This window comes from Suillus clintonianus (genome assembly GCF_016758775.1).
Source record: "Suillus clintonianus strain FC179 chromosome Unknown DEU56scaffold_39, whole genome shotgun sequence".
NCBI classification, from domain to species: Eukaryota; Fungi; Basidiomycota; class Agaricomycetes; order Boletales; family Suillaceae; genus Suillus; species Suillus clintonianus.
Window position 1 is genome coordinate 1 of NW_024539263.1, and position 20,183 is coordinate 20,183.

Consider the following 20,183-nt stretch of genomic DNA (forward strand, 5'->3'; position numbering starts at 1 on the left):
TTAATCCAATTTGCGGACTCTACTGCGCCCATTGACATACTATTTCCACTTCGATTGTGCGTAGCCAGTCTGGTTCGTCCAGGTGGCGGTGATGGGTAGAAAGGGTACTATAACTGAGAAGCGTCTTTCTTTGATGGTCGCTGGTATACCAATGGCATCGATAATTCTGAGTCTGTTGACCGGGTTTCTGATCCATTTTGCTGCCTCCGTGGTGGTTAGTTCGATGATGAGTCCTCCGTTGCGTAGACGAGTCGTGGCTTTGATCTGGATGTCTGGTGTGTCTTCTGTTTCGGTTGCTGTGATGGCCTTCTTAATTTCGGATGCTATTTCTGCTGATGTTATCTCGGGTGCGAATAATACTTTGCCTGGGGTCGGGTCGAATAGGATTTGTTTTGTCCCTCGTTGCTGCTCTAGCGATTGCTGCTGAGACTGTTCCTGGGGTCTGAGTGCTTTGTTGAACTATTGCGCTGTATGTTTTCGGGAGTTCTGCTTGAGGGCTGGATGTCCGGTCCGCGTTGCTGATGAGATCCTGGGAAATCTGTTTGATGCTTGATTGCGTGGCGCTGATAGACGGGGTCAGTGATTCTATTGCTTTTTTAACATCGGTTATACTGTTCATAACCGCGTCGGCTGTCTGTTCGGCACGAGTGGCTGCTGCCATTGCCGATGGGTTTTCATTGGCATGTTTTGAGTTTACTTCAAGGGCGTTGTTGAGTTTCGCTAAATCGTCGATGTTTGATTTGAGAGACTCTGAGGCAGTGAGGATCGTGGCAATTTGAGGTGAGATAGCTGCGATGACGTGGGTTGACAAGGATGTTGTGAGGTCTGCGATGATTTGAGTCGATATTAAGGTTGAGAACGATTCGCTGATTTGATGGGTGGGTGATTCTGTTGGTGCTCCGCTGAGAAGAACATCTTCTAGTAAGATTGCTACCGCTCGTAGTCCTTCGATCACGATGCGTGGTATACCTGTATATTGAGTGATGTGCAGAATGGTAAGAATTAGACTCTCGTTTGATATGGGTTCGCCGGATTGGCAAAATGGGGACTTCTCTAGGAATATGATACTGCTTTCTTTATCTTTTACATCGTATTCTTGATGCAAGATTTCATCTTTCGGTATTAAAAGGGATACCGTGTTTCGATGAGAAGCTCTGGTTCTATTGGTGGGAGTGGGGGCTCGGCTGGTTAAGTTTCCTCCCGTTTGCGTTGGTCGCGCTCTCCCTGAGGCCATTTCGTTGCTAGCAACTATAATGCAGACCTTCTAGGTTGGTCTGTCTGGTATTTGAAATGAGAAGCTTTGACGTCTGGGACGTCTAGAGCGCTGGTGAGCGCAGTGCTGGGAGCCGAAGTTTTCCGGGGTCCTAGCTGGGTGCCACTTGGTAACGGACCAAGAAGCGATCTGTACATGCTTACATGTTACTAAGGCGTACATAGTCGTGGTTGTTTGCAACATTTCTACTTGGTCTCGAATGTAGCTTGGTCCTATTACTGCGTCGATATAGGCTACTCAATACAGCAATGTTCGATGTCTGATTAATTGGTCGCTGGTCAGATGTAGTCCTGCAGTGGACTCTGGGTCTATGCGCCATCAATCAACTGTCTGCGGGATATCGTCTACGGTTCACTGCAAGCTTTCTCTCGTTTCCAATCGCACTTCCTTCACCCGCTCGCACCCCTGGCAAAGGCCGATCAAATAAACCATGTGAAGGATATCGACCTGGTACTGTGTTACATATCCCGCAAGCTAATGAGGGAGTGCTTCACTCACACCTGCTTACAATCGATGATAGCATGTTTTAACTAGTCTCTCTAACCAGACCATAAAGAAGAACGGTAGTCGTTCCTTATAATGCCATTATAGGATTTCATGCACTTTCCCATACTGACATCCCGTCGTAGACGGTGGCGAATCAATATAGCGCTTGGCGGTGAAGACTGAAAGTCTTTTGAGCCTCGAAAGGCAGGATGAGTCTATTGTGAACAGTGAGCGCTCGTGAGCCTTGAACGATGTATGATGTAACATGAGCATTGGACAGAGATAGTAAGTGAAGAAAAATCACATCTATATTCACAGCTCCATCCTTCCGCGTCCTGCATGATTTTGAATAAAACGAAGGCATGAACATCAATAACACTCGTTGCTGCCTTTATATTGGCAGACACAAACTTGGCAAAGCTTTGCCTACAGACGCAGACTCAGGTAAGCTTCAAGTTGAGCACATCATTCTTCTCGTGATCGTCATCATCCCGTGCGTGGGGCAGGAGTACGGAGAGACGTCGAGCGCATCAGTGGTAACCTCGTACGTGATAAGTAAGGAAGCGGAAGCGGTTCCAATTATTAATATAGAACCATCGCTACGGGAAGACATAAGAATGATGGAAGCCCAAGACTCATCAACTCAGAGCTGGCTGTATGATCAGTACTGCAGTAGTGTATACTTGGAAGGAACAAGTCAAGGTACCGTTGACTCAGGTCACGGCCGTTTCAGGAGACTATATACTATCGCATTCTTATGATTAGCTTTGAATGTATTATAGATCTTGAGTCCTTCTGGCTCACTACACACCAGAAACACTGGAAACGTTGAAGTCGGGAATGCAAGTGATGTCGAGATTGGTCTGGTTGCTCGGCGAGAAGGACTAGGTAATGCATTCGAAACCAATTATTGTAAGCCACCGCTTCCTGTTCTTTACTTTAGATCAGTCTCGTGAGTCCGAGTCGCAACGATCAAGTTCACCCTCAGGCAACCGAGCTAGCGTTCGGTACGCACAGACCCAGTGTTCGCTGTCCACGTCTGAATGCATCAATCGCTGTATTCTCGAGTAAGATATCGATGTGGTGTCGGACCAAGCTACATTCTACAGAGACACCTTGAACATGTCCAAAGAAGTACGCGGCTCAATCTATGAAAATATGTGTGGTGGTCGCAGCCAGCTCATTCGTTATGATGGAACAGGAAGTACGTAAGCCTTAATACCATCCAAGGTATAACCTTTGCTGATAGTCTCCAACACCTCCGGTACGGATGTAGTGTAAAAGTGATCCGTCTCCTTCGAGCTGTACAGACGATAGAGGGGAATGCTTCCGCATATGTTAATGTCATAGACATATGCAGCGATCTCCTCGAGGGTGTAGTTGCTGTCTGCTTCTGCTTCTGCGCTCTCTACCTCGGACCATGACGTGGTGTAGAAATAGTCCACAACACTCGGATTGTACATGCGATATAGCGGGGTAGTGGAGGGCACATCGGTGGTAAAGACATATGCGGCGTCTCCCTGCAGGATGTATCCGAGATTGGTCTCTGCGTTTTTCATCTCAGTGACATTAGTGGTATAGAAGTGATCCCAATATGTTGACTGGCAGGCTCTCAGAAAAGCGACTGCAAGCGAAGGGTTGCAGTAGTACTCTGTCGGAGGGCTATCTATGACCTGTTTCAAATCAGCCAACGCCGAATGGTCCCAAATCGAACATACCTCGAGATCCGCAGAACGAGCTGAGGGAGAGGCTTTTGTTAAAGCGACGAGAGGAGCGAAGAGAAGGATCGCAGCTTTCATTGTGGTTAAGTTGAACAGAAACTGAGGAATCATGCACGCAGCCCACCGTATTTATACCCATCAGTGAGACTTGGGGTCATATCTCATAAAGTCGAAGTTCACCGTGTTGGTCCTTACCTTGTGACTACGTATTCCCTTCTTGAACTTATCACTTTCATGTAGCATCTGCAGCGCTTCGTCCCACGTCTGGAAGGTGCTCGCCGATCATGATAATCTCGGGGGACCAGGTCTCAAAATTCCTACCGAGACTTGACAGGGAAGTGCAGGCCTCGAAAATGTCGGCGCCGCCCACGCTCACCGCCGATGTGACAGATTGCAAAGTAGGTACCATTTGCCTGATCGCGGTCATGATCGCACTGAAGCTTAGAAGTCCCGCCCTGTCAAGCCATCGTCGCCCGATGACGGTATGCAAACGCCTGCGGCATGTTCCTTTCCTTGCGTAACTACCACGCTGCCGCGTGTTCTTTTCATCCTGGAACCGTTGACATTCTTGCAATAGATCTTGCAGTTCGAGGTTTGGCAATACGATGTCGAACGCGCAGCAGCTGATTAAGCAGGGCCTAGCCTAGCGAGCTCGAGCGTGGTACCTGTATATTTTGATGTCAGTGCCCGTTCAAATTTAGTAGTGAGAGTTATGGAACTTGTGTGGAAGAGCAAGGGCTCGCAGCCTCCCCATGGTTACGCACGCCAAAGACGACGAGTCAACTAGTCACTCGCGGACAACACGTGCGACGTGAGCGAAGGCAGGTTGAAGCCCGCCTTGTGGATGATTTACATGTCAATATATTCGGCCCAATCTAAACTATTAATGTGAATGTGAACCGTCCGACATACGTATATATTATACACGCGAGCCGCGAATGGCATTCCATCAGAGAATATCTACCTCGTCCTTGAGGGGCAAGGCTATTGTCAAAGCGACAAATAGAGCGAAGAGGAGGATCGAGGTTTTCATCGTGGCTAAGCTGAAGAAGCTGAGGATAACAGCACGCAAATCAATATATTTATACTCAAATGAGACTTGGTGTCATACCTGGCACTTCACAAAACCGCGGACATAGTCGAAGTTCTCCGTAAATATTTGAGAGTCAAGGAGCTTTCCGCCCGACAGGCCACCACTTTGTGATCGCTTGAATAGTAAGTGCTGAGTGCCTCAGTTCTTCAGCCTAGGCATCAGGGACCCACCATGTTGTATAGACCCGAGTGTGCCCATACAGAATCATTCCGATGACCGTGTGTTATTGAATTAATTTGTTGGAAACCTGACTCCGTCCAGATGTACCTGATGCGACTGCTAGAATGATAGCAGACATCTTCTCAGTGGATGTTCCGCTGGGTCTGCGCCCGTCCCCAAGGTTCTCCAGAGCCAGAATTGCGTGAATTTGCAAATGTGATATTCTGGGGCCCATTAGTGGACACGGCCTCACGAATGTAGCTCTCGGCGTCTATAATTCACCGTCGATTTAGCCATCTCCCGCTCAGTTTCGTTTTTCTCGGCGCCCATTTGTTTTCGTTTTTCGTTGTCACGGAAACGTTCAGTTAGCTCTCGCGTTGGTTTTACTACCTTCGTTTTATTGTAGCAATCACATCTGGGCTCCTTGATCGCATCAAGGAGTCGTTATCTGCTACCTCTACGTCGTGCGCTTAGCGTGATCCAGCGAAGTTGATTAGGGCGCTTACCACGGGATGCGTAATCAATTGCCAATAGAGTGCAAGAAACAAGTACTTACTGCTCTGAACAACCTGAGCGCTCCTAGCAATGTGAACTTTGGCTGTTAGATTATTTTGATAGTGTCATATCAGACTCGGAATTTGCTCGTGAGTGCAAAGTGGGTCAAGCAAGTAAATCTGAACAGCGCGGACCTATGAAGGGGAGAAGTTCAAGACGCGTATATACGTAGGGTGAGAAACTTTTGAGAAATGCATTATAGAGTCCTTCACGATTGATTTTTCAGGAACACGCGCGCCAGGCGCCTGCCGGCATATACTAAAGAGAGAACGGGCGCCTTCTCTGCTGAGAGATAACTAACTAGCTTCTGATTTTGCCAGATAGCCAATCCGGTATTCTTTGAGCCGACATCAACTACTTCACTCACAAGAGAACTCCAGGCAGCGGTCGTCGACAGTCATGACCTCCTCATATCCTTACACACCTACAACATTTCGGACAACCGTGAACCCGCGCCCGTGGGCGCCATTTCACCCTCATGAAGGGCACGTCGAGGTCCCGCCCCTGCCCTTCAAGCCCAGGTCCGATAGCTTACTTGGCATTTACAATATCAGCACGCATATCATACCTGCAGCCTATCCCAGAGTCACCCCGGATATTCCAGTTCCCCAACCGCCTCCTCGCTCTTCGAAAAGAGACGAGGGAAGTATCAAGAAACTGGGACTTGAACTCATGGAACAACAGCTCCGGCAATCGGAGGATGGCTATTCCGCGGTCACAGACGAAAGGCCGCTTTGGAATTGTGTCAACCGATATGTGAAAAAGGACAAGGAGACCAACGCCAAATCGAAAGGTATCACCTTGTTCCTTGTGCATGCAACGGGCTTTCCGAAGGAAGTGAGTTTCCTTATGCCCGTTCATGTATGCTAGGGATCTGACTGTATTAGATATGGGAGACCACTCTGTGTTATCTGCTACCTGCTTGTGGTGTCATAGACGAGATATGGTCATGGGAGTCGGTGCAACATGGGGACTCTGCTCTGCTAAACAGACGGAATCTTAATGGTAGCTGTAAGCAGACGTTTCTCAGACCTTCCCGCTTGGATTTAATGGAGAGCAGTTGATTGGACTGACAATGCGAGAGACATTGCCAACTTTCTCATCAACTACATGCCAGAAGAGGTAGAAACATCTGCTCTACCTATTCAACTTCATCGACTTCCTGCATCAGTTGGTGAATCACGTCAAAAGAATGGGTTCTCCTCCAGGACCACAGTCGCAGCAGGACACTCGTTCGGAGGTTGTTCAGTGTATGCCATTCGCAGTTTAGAGACCTGTCGAATCTCACAATATTGCACAGAACCTTAGCCGCGTTGAATTTCCCGGCCTTGTTTTCCTCGATGGTCCTCCTTGATGCGATGATCGATACATTCCAAGAATTTACATGGGAGCCCACGCAGCGCATGGTTGGGGCTACATTGCTAAGGCGCGAACAATGGCCATCACGGTGCTTACACTTTGTTAATCATCCTTGCGTCGGAGTACTGACTGTGATTGTAGGGAGGACGCCTTGCGTTCATTCAAATCTTCACCCATGATCTCTGCTTGGCATCCTGACGTACTTCGGCTTTATGTCGATTACGGACTGTACGACGACGAAGGTGGATACGTCAGATTGAAAACGCCTCCCATTCACGAGGCTCTTGTCCTTGCGAACCCACGAGCTGGCCGCGAAACCTGGGAGTTAATGGAAAACCTTGACGAGAAAATTGAGCTCCTGTGGATTCTCCCCGGAAAAGAAAGCCCCGACGTGTAAGCTAGGGCGGCAGGACCAAGTTTGGTTACTGATAGGCACTATCTGACAGATCAATGTTATTGGAAGTGAGGAAGCAGCGTGCTTGGCGCAGACCTGCAAATTCATCTAACATTATCTTGAAGTCATCTGGCCATCTCGTCTGTATCTCACTTTAAATCGTTTCCATAACTAACATAATTTTGCCTTAGATTCCTCAGGAGTCTCCAGAGGAGCTTGGTACGTTGACCTAAGGGACTAATTGATTGATAACTAACTATTCATATAGCGCGAGTTATGGCCGACTTTCTGCACAAGAAATACGATATTTCCCCAATAAAGCACAAGCTTTAAAATTGTGGATATGAACGGGTGTTGAGCGACATAACATACCTGGAAACCTTGGCAATGACTCCGGCGAGCCTATATTGATGAGACGAGTGTATGAGAGAGAGAGAGAACTTCTATATTTATATACCGCAACAAACAAAGTAAACTGTTAAGACGCGGTGCCCTGTTGGGGATGTACTGGGGAATATTGTAACAGGGTAAGGGGTGTAAGTATAGTACGAATAGCCAATCGGTCCACGTTTGAGAAGTTTCGGTGCGCGTATAAGTTCGTTCGGTGTCCAGGCTGAGTATAATATGATTTCTCTCCTTCCTCCTCCTTCTGTGCTCTCCTCGTCTCCTCCCGGACGAGTGTATGAATTTTTAAGGAGATAGTAGTATGACACTTCGGAACTCTCGTGGTAAACGAGGCGAATCGCTCGTCGCCAATGGTAACTATGAACCCCCTTTAGCACTAATAGAATAGACAAACCCTAATTATGAGTAACCTGACTAGCAATTCCAACCGTCAAAAACTATCCACCGTATTTCTATGCAAGGCCAAAACAACATCACAACTGAGAGCTTGCATCACAGTCGAGCCCGCTCCAAAACGAAAGGCTTCTGCTGCGATGTCTCAGCCCAAGGGGAGCTATAAACAGGCAATGTCTTGCTAAATGCCTCCCATCGCTCATCTGATATGATGGGTGACGTGATGTATGGCTCAACCTTCATCTCGGCGAGCAACTCGTCCAGGTGGGGCAAAGCTGCCGACAAAGCAGCATCCTCCATACGCATGATGGTCTGCCGCGTAAACATACCACGTTCTACATACCACGCTGAATCCGTCTTGATTGCGTTGATGAGATACAGATCGATGAGATACTGTGAAACGCCTTGGTCGATGGCAGCGTCATAGGCCATGCGGTGTCCCATAGACTCGACCATCAGCTGACAGCGCGGCTGTACGTATTGCATGAACGCTTGGGTGAAGTCGGCTGAGGAGGAGACTGTCTCAGTTGCCTCCTCGAATAACGAGACTTCATGCAATGCAAGAGGGCTGTCTTGGTGTGTCGAGGGTGGTAACGTGTACGTCTGCGCCAAAGTATCTGCCACGAGTCCTGAAAATTGTCCGTCAATATTTAGTTTCCGCAGAGGTCGATGTGTTGCACTGACGCATGGATAACCCTAGTGTCTTTGGTCAGTATGACATCACTAGCGAAGTCTAAAAAGTCACCAACCTAGAATGTCGCCTTCAGCAATGCTAATTCCCCTCATCTCGCTCTGTAAAACAATTTAATTATCGCTCTGCCATAACTGTCCAGGAGAAGGCGCGCGTACATAAATATTGGACAGTTGATTATATTCGAAGAGGCCTTGAGCTCCGAGTCTTTCAGACAGGGCACAATTTGCAACCTGTGCGTGTTGAACCCCGACTGCCTTACAGCAAGCCGCGACGCCATGTCGCACACGAACATCAAGATTCTTGTCCATGAACGCTTCGATAGCCCATTTAAATAGCGCTTTTAGCACAAATGCCTGAGCGATGGCATGCATTAAAGGGAGCTGCTGCGTCCGGAATGAAAGTATGGGTACAAGCTTTCCATGCACGCCGGTGACATGACGACGCTGAAAGTAACGCGCGGCGATGTATGATGACACCTGGAAATTAGGGACTGTAATTGAGCCAAGTGCTAGCGACCCGACCGCGACACGCCATATGGAGGACATAAAGTCACGATGTATTCTGTCGGACTTGTTGAGGTTCCCCAGAAGGGCTGAAGGCGGTAGGCGGACATGATGAAAGTTTGTCAGCGAATGGTTGACGGGAGTCGAGCCTCCTCTAGGAGGTAGTAGCCTGTTTGTGAAGGTTTAAGTGGGTGTGAGATAGTTGAAACAAAGGGGACTCACTTCGCAGTCACCCCAATGCACATATCATATCCATCGTTTATGTTGACTAGAAACGGTCTAGGTCCACGGCATTCACCATTCACGTAGAGTTGTGCGAAAACAATGGCGATACATGACAGACCTTTCACTGGAACAGTCGGCGGCATGAATCTTGAAAAAAAAATGATTAATAGTTCTCAAAGAAATACTGATATCATACTTTGCATCCGAGGGCGAAGGCGTATGAAGATCAAATTCGCCCGATGGGAGAAGTGTTGCTGATGTCTTCATTCGGAAGATGTCTAGACCTCTCCCCAACTCGGTAAGGCAGAATTGGCCACTGCGATGATATCATGTAGCACTTGCACAAAATTGATATTACAGCTTACTCACCTAACATTCCATCGAAGAAGGTCCTCGACGAGAGGAACCAATTCAGGTCTCGTAGTCGCAGCATATTGTGCAAGTGTTCCTGCCACCAAATTGTATTGGATTGTCAGCAGCGTGGTCGCGGCCCCATCCAAACCCAAGATGGGGTCTGTGTGCAAGTCCCAGAATTTTTTCGTCAAATCCAAAGTGTCATGAAGAGTGATGCCTGTAATTACAAGATCAAGATGTACCCCGTGAACGAAATAAATAAATAATGTGCACCATGTGCTAGGCCAATAGCCCTGGCCCTCTCGTATGAAAGAACCACTCGAGCATCACGGCTGAGGAGCTCGGAGCGTTTCCTGAATAGACCCGACTGTGGAAGCTGAAATGTGGGTGTCATCATGAAGCGAGTGGGGGGAAGAGTAGTATGCTACGGTTGGGACCCTTATTCTCGTCCGTTATTTTATACAGCCATTGCTCACGTATCTTGAGAAGGACGGTATTTGAACCATGCACGAGGACACACTGTGAAGCGAACTTAAAATCCACTGGCAGTGTTGGAACTTGGTGGAGCCGAAATCACTTGTCCAAGTTGTCGGTAGCAGATTGGCAGTCCGCTCAACGCACCTTCAATTCAAAATATTCGAGAAGACCATTTGAGGATGTTGTGTCCGTTAGATAGTTTAGTATAGCTCTGTTTGTCTGGCCAATCTACTGTCAAATTTTCAAATGGTCACAAGCATGATAAAAAGGAGGCGACTCAAGCTGTATACTGTCACTAATAAGTTACTAAATTAATAAGTACTGGACGATGTGCTCGGCGTTTCGAGGGTTTCGGAATCTTGATAAGTTACATACCTATACCGTAGGTTGAGTTCGGTGTTGCTGTTGTAGGGCCTGCCGTTCAAAGATCTTAACCCATAATGTTCGCTTGGCAAAAAGAAGATTGGTGCTTACGGAGTGCCTGTGGTGATCGAGCAACGCGATTGGTGGAAAACAACGGCGAGGGACGAGCTGGCGGAGGAAAGGCCCGAAAGGGAGAGTAGTCTGGGATGCGCCACCTGCAAAACCACTGAAATGAACGCTTTACTTACGCGCGTTACGGACACTTACGAACACTTACGACTTCAATAGCGCAGCGCATCGGATTGGTGGAGGTTCTGACGAAACTACAGTCTAGATCGGCCTTTCCAATTTGTGACCTGCACGTGATCCTCGCATCTCTTGACCAGTGTATATTCGAAGTCATGAATTTGTATCCCGTGTCAAGTACTGTCTCCCTGAAAGACATCTGTCAAGATTCCAAGCTAAAGTATGAATACATAGAAGTACAAATACATCGAATGGTGCAATACAGCAAATCCAACATTATTGGAAAATGATCCGCTCGTCCCAGCATTGTGCCCCGACTACTTGCAGCGCTCGTCATCAAAAACCCAGTGGCCGTATATGCCGCCCTTCTAAAAAATCATCAACAAATCATGTCAAATCGATGTGACTGAGCAGCGAACCCTTTCGAAGCAGAACTGTGCGCCTGGGAAATGCATCCCACGGAAATTTACAGGAGTGGTGGCACAGAACTCCCTCCAATCGCCTCCCTCCGGGAGGTTTTCAAGGTAATGTTCAACACGCTACACATTATCAACTCTATTCACTGTATCGTGTCTGAAAAACTCACCCGCTGACCAGATCCAGGAGAAACACAGCCCTGCGAAAATCAGTAAGCCGCAAATATACAGACGAGAAGTTGGATTGATCGACTAACGAGATCTTTGTACCAATTCCAATATGATGCGCAATCCGGCTGCTGCTGCTCGACTTCCCAATGACCCATTATATTATTTGGACCCTAAATACGGAATATCAGCTGCTCGTATTACCACAAAACACGGGATCACTCACATGATCCTCACACCACTTGGGTGTGTATTCAGCCCCGTGGATCTGTACCGGTGTGGCCATGCAAGCCTCCACGCGACGGTTGTAATTTGATGGAACATTCACCAGTCGAGCAGTGTACACTCGAGTGGCGTATGATGTGCATGTGTGGGACTCCAAGTCGGTCCAAAACATATTCAATCTTAAACGTTCTTCCTCTTCGCGCCTCTGCCTCTCCTTCACTTCTCGATTGTGGTCTTCCACTTCTCTGCCCCACTGTTCACGGAGACGAATTCTTTCATTGTCTTCGAAATGCCAGCGCTTTTCGGTGTCAACGCGCTCCCGTACTTTTCCCTCATGCTGGCGAAGTTCGGACTCCCATTTCTTGCGAATACGGTCCCGGACGTCCGGATCTAAAGGGTCATTACAAGCGTTAAACACTGATGCGAAGATGATGATCGCAATTGAAGCAGTGATGATCGCAATCAATGCTGTTCGGATACGACTCTTGGATGCATTTCCTAGCAGAGGGGTTCCCTCTGACGGGCTACAAGGCATGTCATCATTCATCGAGTATCGGACTATTACCGAGCCTCACGCACTTAGGAGTCTGCTCGTAAGGCGGGGGGGAACTACGCACCCTCATTAGCATCAGTAACAGCAATAGTACACTGTACCTTACTTGTAGTATTGTCTCCGAGTCATTTGGGAGAATTTTCAAGATTCGCGAATTGTTGTGGACTAACCATAGCGCCACAGAAATATCACTGTTGAACATTGAATTCTAGTTGAAAAGTTAAGATTAACGAACATCTCCCTCGATTTATCAACCTGGTCAGGACGCTGAGAAACCTGCAGGGCTTCCCTGGTAAGTTATGAGGAATAATAAGCATCCACCAGACTCACACAGGAAATTGCGGACGATTATTGACAAAGAGCAGGCCTATCTGAATGAGGAAGGTGGTTAAGAACCGTTTACCTTGCGGTTACAGATTCAGTCGGAGTCGCGGCATTGATATCTAATGCCGCTGTTTCGAACATACTGTATCATGCAGCTTCCTCGACATGCTGTGTCCACACGCTGAGCAATTAATAAGCATCCTCGCATGAAATACCTGAACTTATCGTTAATGAAGGCTGAGAGCGGCATATTTTCAACAAGTTTCAGACACGGCGGTGCAGTTCAGGAGTGCATCGGTGCTTGGAATTATTGTACAATTTACAAACCCACATGTCCCTTTCAGTCTTGTGTACAAAGGCATGCACACATACGCGGCGGACCCCTAGTTATTGCTACACGACGAATGTCGAACAGAGCACGAAATGAAAAAGAAAAGAAAACACATCATAATTGTACATTACGCTCCATTTGTCACTCTCACCGTCCCATGAGCTCCCCCAGATCTAAACCCACCAGTGAGTTTCTGTCACCAGCACCAAGCGTCGGCACCATCCGTGGACTATCCCTGACGTCTCCCAGCCCCAAACTTGGCACGAGGCGCGGACTGCTGACATCTGCAGTTGGGATGATTCGTGGGCTTGGGCTGAGACGCATGCTCGTCCTGCTACTTGACCTTGAGCGCGCAAAATCTCTGCTGGACTGGGAGAGATCCCGTGTGTGCGAGAGCGACCCGGAGCGTGACAAGTCCCGCACAACGCCAAGAGACGAGGAATGTGAAGATGAGGATGAGGCACGTCGGTGCCGCATGCGTTGTGTGGGGTCGACATTTGGGATGTTGGCGATGCGTGCGAAAAGAGAGAGAACTACATGGTAGAGACTTGGCATCAGAGACGTGCGAGATATTCGACAAACGAAACACGCACTATCGACAACGCTGACAATTCCGCACAGTCCGCCGCCCATGGGCGAGCCTGGAGATGAGCTGGGCTCGAAATCAGAGTCAGTTACGAAGAGCCGGTGCGCATTGGCTGATCATTTAAAAGAAGGAATCATGGCCAATGGAAGAGTCGCGTGCGAGAAATGCAGAGTAAGTCATTAGTCTATCCAATTCTGCGAGTCGGAAAAAGTGACGCACTCGCGAGCAGTTTCTGAATTGCATATGAGAGTGTACTGGTGGGGAGGACAACATACACTGTGGCCAATTGTCAGTTAAACCACCCGAATTCCAATGCAAGTAGACGCAAAGCACACAAGGAGTTGTGGTGGAATTACAAAATAAAGGAGAGGAAATACACAAACCAGGATATCGGTCTGCTCCATCTGTGCTTCCATCTGGCTCCTTGATCTGCGCGACAAACTGGTGCAAAGGGGCGGAGAGAATGTGATTGGACTCCGAGGGGACGACAAGCTGTACGCGCATGACAGAAATGCATACAGGATTAGGTAAGACGAAGTTCGTGAAAGGAAAGAAAATTTTGAGTAAATTCTACACTGCGGCGATAGCAAGGGGAAACATACCTTTCCGACATCCGTGACGCTCACCGCTCCAGTCAGCCCACCCCAGGACCCGTATCCAGCTCCGTATCCTCCTCCGCCATCGTCGACAACAGCTACGCTACTCACACCGCAGTCGCTCATCAGGCGCATCGCATCAAGCACTGAAGATGAGCTTGTAGCAGCTATGACAGACGCATACATTTGAAGCGATGGGAGTGCAAGTAAGTGGAGGGGGCACGAGAGCAGCGTTGAAAATGTGAAAGTGGAGGTAGGGAGCTGCGGTGGAACGGCGGGGCGGGAAGCTGTTAAGGCTGATACAAGCTTAGGAGACTGAGAAGGCTGGGAAATCTGTGGTTGCACTGAAGCCTGTAGCCGAGGAGAACGTGGATGTCGCGTCGGAGAATGGGTATGCGCAGCGGTATCCGATTGCATTGCAAAATTGCCGAAGTAAGCCAGCAGAGCGCGGTCAGAGACTGCACCAAGGTAAGTAGTCCTTGTTGTTGCCGTCTCCAGAGTAGTACCACACTCTGCGGGAGCGGTGACTGGGGCGGCTTCGACAAGCACTTTATAACGCAGAAAAAAATACAACGCGCGGGAATAAGTGTTAGTAGAAGAAACAAATAAGTGGACAGAGACACTCACCCCTATGTGTTCCCTTCGCAAAAACTCCAAGCAGTGAAATAAGGTTGGCGTCATTCGGAAGGGTCTCTAGGTAATTCTTCTCCGAGAGGTCTGCGAGTGAAAGGGCGTCAATATGGGCGTGGAAACTGAAAAGGAAGAAGCGAATGATACGGAGTCACAAAATACGTGGCGTAGAATACGATAAAGTCATGAAGCGAGACATCGACATGATGAATGAAGCTGAACACCTACTGCTAACAAGATGCACGGGTACACGTCCTTCCCGTGCAGCACTCATGATCTGATCGGCGCGCGAATTAGCGCGAAGTTCTGCGGGTGGGATGGTGTGCCGCGTCGCGGCAAGCGTGAGGAAGGCGTTCACATCTGAGAACTACGTGCACATTATCGCGTCATAGCATAGTGATTGATCCGGTCAGACCGAAGGAGCATACAGGTCAGCTTGGAAGAGCACGGAACCAAAGAACAACGCACGTCAAAGAGTCCAAGATAAGGAGCACCTGTCGAATCCGGAAGCGTGCGGACAGCGAGACATGGAATGTCTTCTTGCAGAAGGAGCTAGAGAGAGAGAATCAGCGCATGTGTACTTACCAATGACAACACTGAACTCACATCGCATGCGCCCTCGACGGACATGTCTGCGTCTACTTCAACTATGCGCACATCGATCAAGTCTGCACGGATATGTTAGTATTAAGGTCTGGGATAGAATCTGGAGCAGATATGGAACGAGTTGCTATAGACCTAGACGCACCCCTAGCCAATACATGTGCCCACTGCGCGACCCACTTCTCTGCCTCTGCCGCAGGGACATCAGCGGTTACAGCAACCGTTGAACTCTGTACGCGTGTGGTCCTTGAGATGGATGCTCTCCGCTGTGCCATGGTAAAAGTATTTCGTCCGGTTCACAAAGAGAACAAGTGTCGAGATCCGCGTTGAATATTCAGGTGATAGTTTAGAACAAGATGGAGTCTAGCGCTAGGCACGATGGCAAGGTGATAAGAACTTGTTTAAGAAACCGGGACGGCTCATGTGGTGCATGACTTGGATAATAAATGCATGCCGCTCCATCAGTGAATTGAAGAGTCCTTGATATTGTAACCGTGAGAACGATAGAAGCACATAATGATGTTCCTGCCGGATATGACCATTTATACACGGAGAAATCTGTGTTATTGATACATAGGCATGTATATATGCGGGTCTGGACTGCAATGAGGAGTTCGTAAAATAATCGCGAGGTTGCAGCATCACAGCCAGCAAGAGTTTCTAGCATAATTGTGTCCCCGGTGTTAAGCATTCTCATTTGTCATCATATCTCGTTTAAATTATAAAGCTAGTTAAGACTTTTTCCTGAACAGCAGCAAGGACAATGGGCGTCAAATATATCAGGGTATCGAAGGCTCATGACCAAGGTGTGACATGGCACCATCACAGCCAGTAATGGGTGATAGGATAATTGTGACCAGGTTGTTAAGCATTTGCCTTTCACTCATCGATGCTTTGAATTACAAGGTTATTGAAGACTTTCCCGTGAAAATTTACCTTTAGCATTGCTCTCAGATATACATTAGCATTGGAGCTTGTAACTATGATATAACATGGCACCATCACAGCCGGTAAGGAATGGCGGGGGAATTGTGTCAACCTGTTATCAGCTTTTAAACCATGAGCAATTTGAGTCGTCATAAATACCCATGGATGCCCGCTCTAGCCCAGTATAAACAGTCGTGACTAATCATTGTACAGTGTTCCAAGATGACACAAATCTATCCGTGCAACGACCGTTTCAAACCCGGGGTGACAGGTCTTTCCATTTCCCTCGGATTTGCAACCAGGCCGGCTTTCAAACACTCAACATATTAAATTGCATCCGCTTCCACGTTTTGTGGCGTAACCACGAATATACATGCGTATCTGTGTGAGTACCTACAAGCCACTCCCAGCCAACCAACATTGCACCATGACGAGTGCTTCTCTGGGTTTGTCGAGCGAGATTTGTTACTTTGAGTCAGCAGTGCAATGAAGCTTGAAACTGACCATATGACCTGCACCGTCGACTCATTTTGCCTGAAAGGGCATCGGCATATGACACTACAGTAACAAGACTCGTGACACACCTGAGCGTCAGAGATATCATCAACCTCGGTGCCAGATACATTGCCGCCACTTCCTCCCACAAAAGGGTACTTGACTCTTGATGAGTTTCAGAACATGGAGTTGAAGCAAAGGATGCGAAACTCGTAGCACGCGTTTCAACACCGCCTGAACAAGTTTCGTAAATAGTCAATGGCAGCTCAAACAAGCACACTCACCGAGCTCTTGCATTGCACAAGCATCCATATGCGATGTGACCGGCTCTTGGACAACTTTTGCATAATCTTGGCAAAATTAATTGTGGAAAAAAAGTTGCGCCATGAGAACTCAGTCAGCATTTCGACTTCTTCTTCGTGCTTTTGGCCATTCGGAAGAACTTTTGTCTGTAGCACAACGTGGGCACCAGCAAGAGGGTTGTCATCCTGCGGACGTGGAGCGATCTTTGCGTGATGTATCTGGCAATACCGGAAGAAGCTGGGTAATGTCCAAGATGAGCATCAATGCTCACAGATTCCGTCTCACTCACTTGTGGTCGTGAGAATCAGCTTTCGACACGACAGATGACGACACTTCTTGCAAACCAAACATCTTCAAAATCAGCAGCAAGCAATTGGTGTCCAATAGAAGCTGGCCAATATGATGGAACTTCATCACATCTGTGAGACTTACATCAAACATGCGTTGACACACGTCAAGGGGAAGTACTCACGGGAAGCTTTGAACCATTTCAACGTCAGCAACAAAATAGCTGAGACAGCTTTGGAAGTAATTTCGCGATGCCGGGTCACATCGAGGTCGTCGAGTGTTGGTGGTGGAGCGGGGGGTTGCTCAGGAGCTGATCAACATAAAATTACGATCAACGTTTGGGAGAACGGATATAGGGGTACACACGGGATGCAACACCGAGAGGGAAAACCGATGATGTTGACGACTGAGGAACTTGTTGTTGCCCGGTCCCAGCGGATACAGTCGCCTAAAGGAGTTTCAGCAAAACCAGTACCCATCCTGATAGGACGGGTGATACAGCGCTCTAAACGCAGGTGAGCCAGTGGCGATATGACGCTGAACGGACTTGCATAGATTGCTTCCACCCTCTTTAGGCGCATGAAGTCTTCCTTTCTTTCCCTCGCCTTGCGCTCTTGGGCGGGGGAAGCGGGGTCTCCTATGGCCGCAACAGCTTCCGTGATCTTCGCATCTAGCAGTGCGACATCTAGCAATGGCTCTGCAATCTCAAGATCCTGAAATAAAATTTCTCAGCAACGGCCATCCAAATTAGCAATGGGACGACATACCTCGTTAGTGATTTGGAGTGGTTCGGCATCCCCCTCAGACCCAGTCATACAGTCAAGCCCGCTCTCGGCAGTCATGCACTCTTCTCTCGTCTTCCACATTTGCCAGAGCGAGAGACTTACGTACATATGCCGATTATATAGCTTGTCCGCCTCGTCGATGGCAAACGGTACAAAGCGATCATTGTTAGGGCCGAATCTACTCTTTCGCGAGAAGGGAAACAAAAATGGCCGATTTTGATCCGTCTGATATTACTGTTTCTTGGGCTTGGGAGAAGGAGGCGGGAATGGTGCAGGTGTTGCGGGCTGAGGACCCGGACGATATCCTGGATTAGGAACATGTGATTGGAAAGGCTGACGATTCAGCGAACTAGGGAGACCGGAGTGCTGCGAGTCTGCATCATCGTGGTGATAGTGATGGCGGACAGGAATAGGAGAATATGCCTGTGCTAATTTGGAAGGCGTGGGTTTTATCGGAGGTAAATCAACTTGCGTAGGTGGGACTGGAGGCGGCGTGAACGTCGGTAACGGCGGGTCCATGCTCACTAACGGATCGGAATTAGCTTGGCAGACGTCTTCCCATTGCAGCACGTACTTAATTCATCTGCGAAGTCATCACGTTCCTTGAATATTTCGATGAGATGGTACATCATGCCGAGATAAACCAAATTTCGGTTGTGACCTCTTCTTAGAAAGCCAGCCTTTTCTGTAGGGGTAATCTGGAAGTGGGCTGTATCCGCATCTGAGAGCGAGCTGTTATCTAAACGTCAGATAACCGACCACGTACTGAATAAATGCATACCAAAGTAGATCATGTTTCTGACTCGCGATTTTCATTGATTCGACGATTGTGCTCAATCCATTGGCGCCTCGTACGACCTTGCAGTTCTCGTAGATCCAGTGCAATTGATGCTCTGGAGACGTTGTCTCGGCAAAGGTACCTATGTGAGGCACGTATGAGTACTAGTCGTTTTGCCGCGTATGAGAACGGAACCTTGCAGGACGTAAAAGAGTCGACGAGCATTCGTAAATCGGATCTCTGCGTCCCGGTACTCGAGACTTTCGAGGAGTACCTCAATATGTGCCTTCCGCTGTGCAGGAGTAGTATCGGTGCTCGTCCAGTCAGTTGAGAAACATTGTGGGAAAGTGTGAACTTCAACTTCACAGATTCTCCGGACTTCTCCGGAGCCCAATATTAATATCACAACCTCACGAAACACTACCCTTGACGCACATCGTGTCATGCCGTGTACGCTGGATTAGTTCACACATATATCATTAATGATTCACGATCGGGACTTCGCAGCACGAAAATAAGTCTAGTTAATGTTGACGACTACGTAACGGCCGAACCAGTAGATTTACAAGTAACAAAATGCATGGATAATAGTACTGATGATATCGAGATGTGGTGGTGGGGGTGATCAATGACCATCGGCGGTGCGTAGAGAAGATGCACAGCAGAGGAACAGTACGAGATGGGCCCACAACGAGACTGATCTCGACTGATTGTCAGTGCTTGTACTGACAGGAGCCGGAGGCGTTGCGGACGTCGAGGAGACCGCATGCGGCTGATTTTGGCCAAGTTGGCTGCGCGAAATCTGTTGCTGCCGATATCTAACTTTCAACCTCTCGCGCTCTGGCCGCCTAGCGACAAATAGTGCCTGCGCAGAGATCATCAAACTCTGGCCGTCGGAAGCGCACATGAAGAAAGACTTACCTGCTTGTCACGCATTCCTCCGATATTTCGTGATCTGGCAGATCTCAAAAGAGATAACGAAAACTTTGGGAGTAACTTGAGAGTAACTGGCTCGGATATGTGTCCTTGTGTACCAGCACCACGCGTAGGATCTTATCTGCGAAAGTCGCCAGGACCCCGGAAAGTCGCCACGACACCGGAAACCACCAACCTCGACGCACGTCATTCTCCCCGTACTTATAACCCGTGAGCTTTGAAGAATGGTCCGAGATCAGACGCGCGAGATGCATTCGCTGACACATATTTCGCTGATAAGTCCATGCTTCGTTTCGAATAGCTGTTGGGCAATACGTGTTTGGGTGCTCGCGTACCCCGCTCATTCTGAACATGGTGAGTGGCTGCAGGTAGCGTTTCTAAGCGATATGCAATGACTACACTCAACTCGCCAGTGCTGTTGCTTTGCATGCGATACGGATGCCCGCTCCAATTACATTGACGTGTAACTCACGCTTCTCGTTTTTATCCAGGTCTTGCACCTCAATGATGTTTTAAATCATTGCTGGAACTCCTAAGAT

At 48.3% G+C, this 20,183-nt stretch overlaps 7 protein-coding genes across 7 annotated transcripts; 1 reads left to right on the plus strand and 6 right to left on the minus strand.

The window, feature by feature from the left end:
* Positions 1–39: 39 nt before the first annotated feature.
* On the minus strand, positions 40–1,234 carry DEU56DRAFT_947116 (uncharacterized protein; the record flags this gene model as incomplete). The annotated part of the gene is made up of 2 exons (XM_041359058.1): positions 40–329; positions 361–1,234. The coding sequence occupies 2 exons, from the start codon at positions 1,232–1,234 to the stop codon at positions 40–42; spliced, it is 1,164 nt and encodes a 387-aa protein (XP_041208020.1).
* Positions 1,235–2,691: 1,457 nt separating this feature from the next.
* On the minus strand, positions 2,692–4,871 carry DEU56DRAFT_947119 (uncharacterized protein; the record flags this gene model as incomplete). Its single annotated transcript, XM_041359059.1, has 2 exons — positions 2,692–3,410; positions 4,841–4,871. 2 exons carry the CDS (start codon positions 4,869–4,871, stop codon positions 2,947–2,949), a joined length of 495 nt encoding a protein of 164 aa, XP_041208021.1. The 3' UTR covers positions 2,692–2,946.
* Positions 4,872–5,489: 618 nt separating this feature from the next.
* DEU56DRAFT_805835 (Alpha/Beta hydrolase protein) lies at positions 5,490–7,617 on the plus strand. The gene is made up of 8 exons (XM_041353310.1): positions 5,490–6,124; positions 6,175–6,298; positions 6,348–6,537; positions 6,588–6,734; positions 6,788–7,039; positions 7,093–7,180; positions 7,232–7,259; positions 7,309–7,617. The coding sequence occupies exons 1-8, from the start codon at positions 5,687–5,689 to the stop codon at positions 7,371–7,373; spliced, it is 1,332 nt and encodes a 443-aa protein (XP_041208022.1). The 5' UTR covers positions 5,490–5,686; the 3' UTR covers positions 7,374–7,617.
* Positions 7,618–7,809: 192 nt separating this feature from the next.
* DEU56DRAFT_972764 (acyl-CoA dehydrogenase NM domain-like protein) lies at positions 7,810–10,066 on the minus strand. Its single transcript, XM_041359502.1, has 8 exons — positions 9,888–10,066; positions 9,630–9,831; positions 9,457–9,576; positions 9,258–9,407; positions 8,688–9,204; positions 8,588–8,630; positions 8,523–8,534; positions 7,810–8,467 (listed from the first exon to the last, which is right to left on the minus strand). The coding sequence occupies exons 1-8, from the start codon at positions 10,009–10,011 to the stop codon at positions 7,938–7,940; spliced, it is 1,698 nt and encodes a 565-aa protein (XP_041208023.1). The 5' UTR covers positions 10,012–10,066; the 3' UTR covers positions 7,810–7,937.
* A 785-nt stretch (positions 10,067–10,851) lies between these two features.
* Positions 10,852–12,561, minus strand: DEU56DRAFT_857929 (uncharacterized protein). The gene is made up of 8 exons (XM_041355287.1): positions 12,393–12,561; positions 12,169–12,338; positions 12,089–12,118; positions 11,511–12,033; positions 11,374–11,457; positions 11,287–11,316; positions 11,120–11,239; positions 10,852–11,068 (listed from the first exon to the last, which is right to left on the minus strand). Exons 2-8 carry the CDS (start codon positions 12,189–12,191, stop codon positions 11,018–11,020), a joined length of 861 nt encoding a protein of 286 aa, XP_041208024.1. The 5' UTR covers positions 12,192–12,338; positions 12,393–12,561; the 3' UTR covers positions 10,852–11,017.
* Positions 12,562–12,668: 107 nt separating this feature from the next.
* DEU56DRAFT_805847 (uncharacterized protein) lies at positions 12,669–15,654 on the minus strand. The gene is made up of 10 exons (XM_041353311.1): positions 15,278–15,654; positions 15,136–15,197; positions 14,998–15,081; positions 14,758–14,896; positions 14,527–14,616; positions 13,906–14,447; positions 13,687–13,795; positions 13,523–13,579; positions 13,311–13,415; positions 12,669–13,250 (listed from the first exon to the last, which is right to left on the minus strand). The coding sequence occupies exons 1-10, from the start codon at positions 15,405–15,407 to the stop codon at positions 12,865–12,867; spliced, it is 1,704 nt and encodes a 567-aa protein (XP_041208025.1). The 5' UTR covers positions 15,408–15,654; the 3' UTR covers positions 12,669–12,864.
* A 719-nt stretch (positions 15,655–16,373) lies between these two features.
* DEU56DRAFT_980918 (uncharacterized protein) lies at positions 16,374–19,997 on the minus strand (the record flags this gene model as incomplete). The annotated part of the gene is made up of 16 exons (XM_041359805.1): positions 16,374–16,593; positions 16,644–16,788; positions 16,839–17,094; positions 17,147–17,276; positions 17,330–17,455; positions 17,512–17,593; positions 17,621–17,650; positions 17,712–17,858; positions 17,913–18,108; positions 18,166–18,454; positions 18,505–18,662; positions 18,712–18,850; positions 18,904–19,000; positions 19,439–19,573; positions 19,630–19,760; positions 19,820–19,997. 15 exons carry the CDS (start codon positions 19,995–19,997, stop codon positions 16,663–16,665), a joined length of 2,220 nt encoding a protein of 739 aa, XP_041208026.1. The 3' UTR covers positions 16,374–16,593; positions 16,644–16,662.
* Positions 19,998–20,183: the final 186 nt, after the last annotated feature.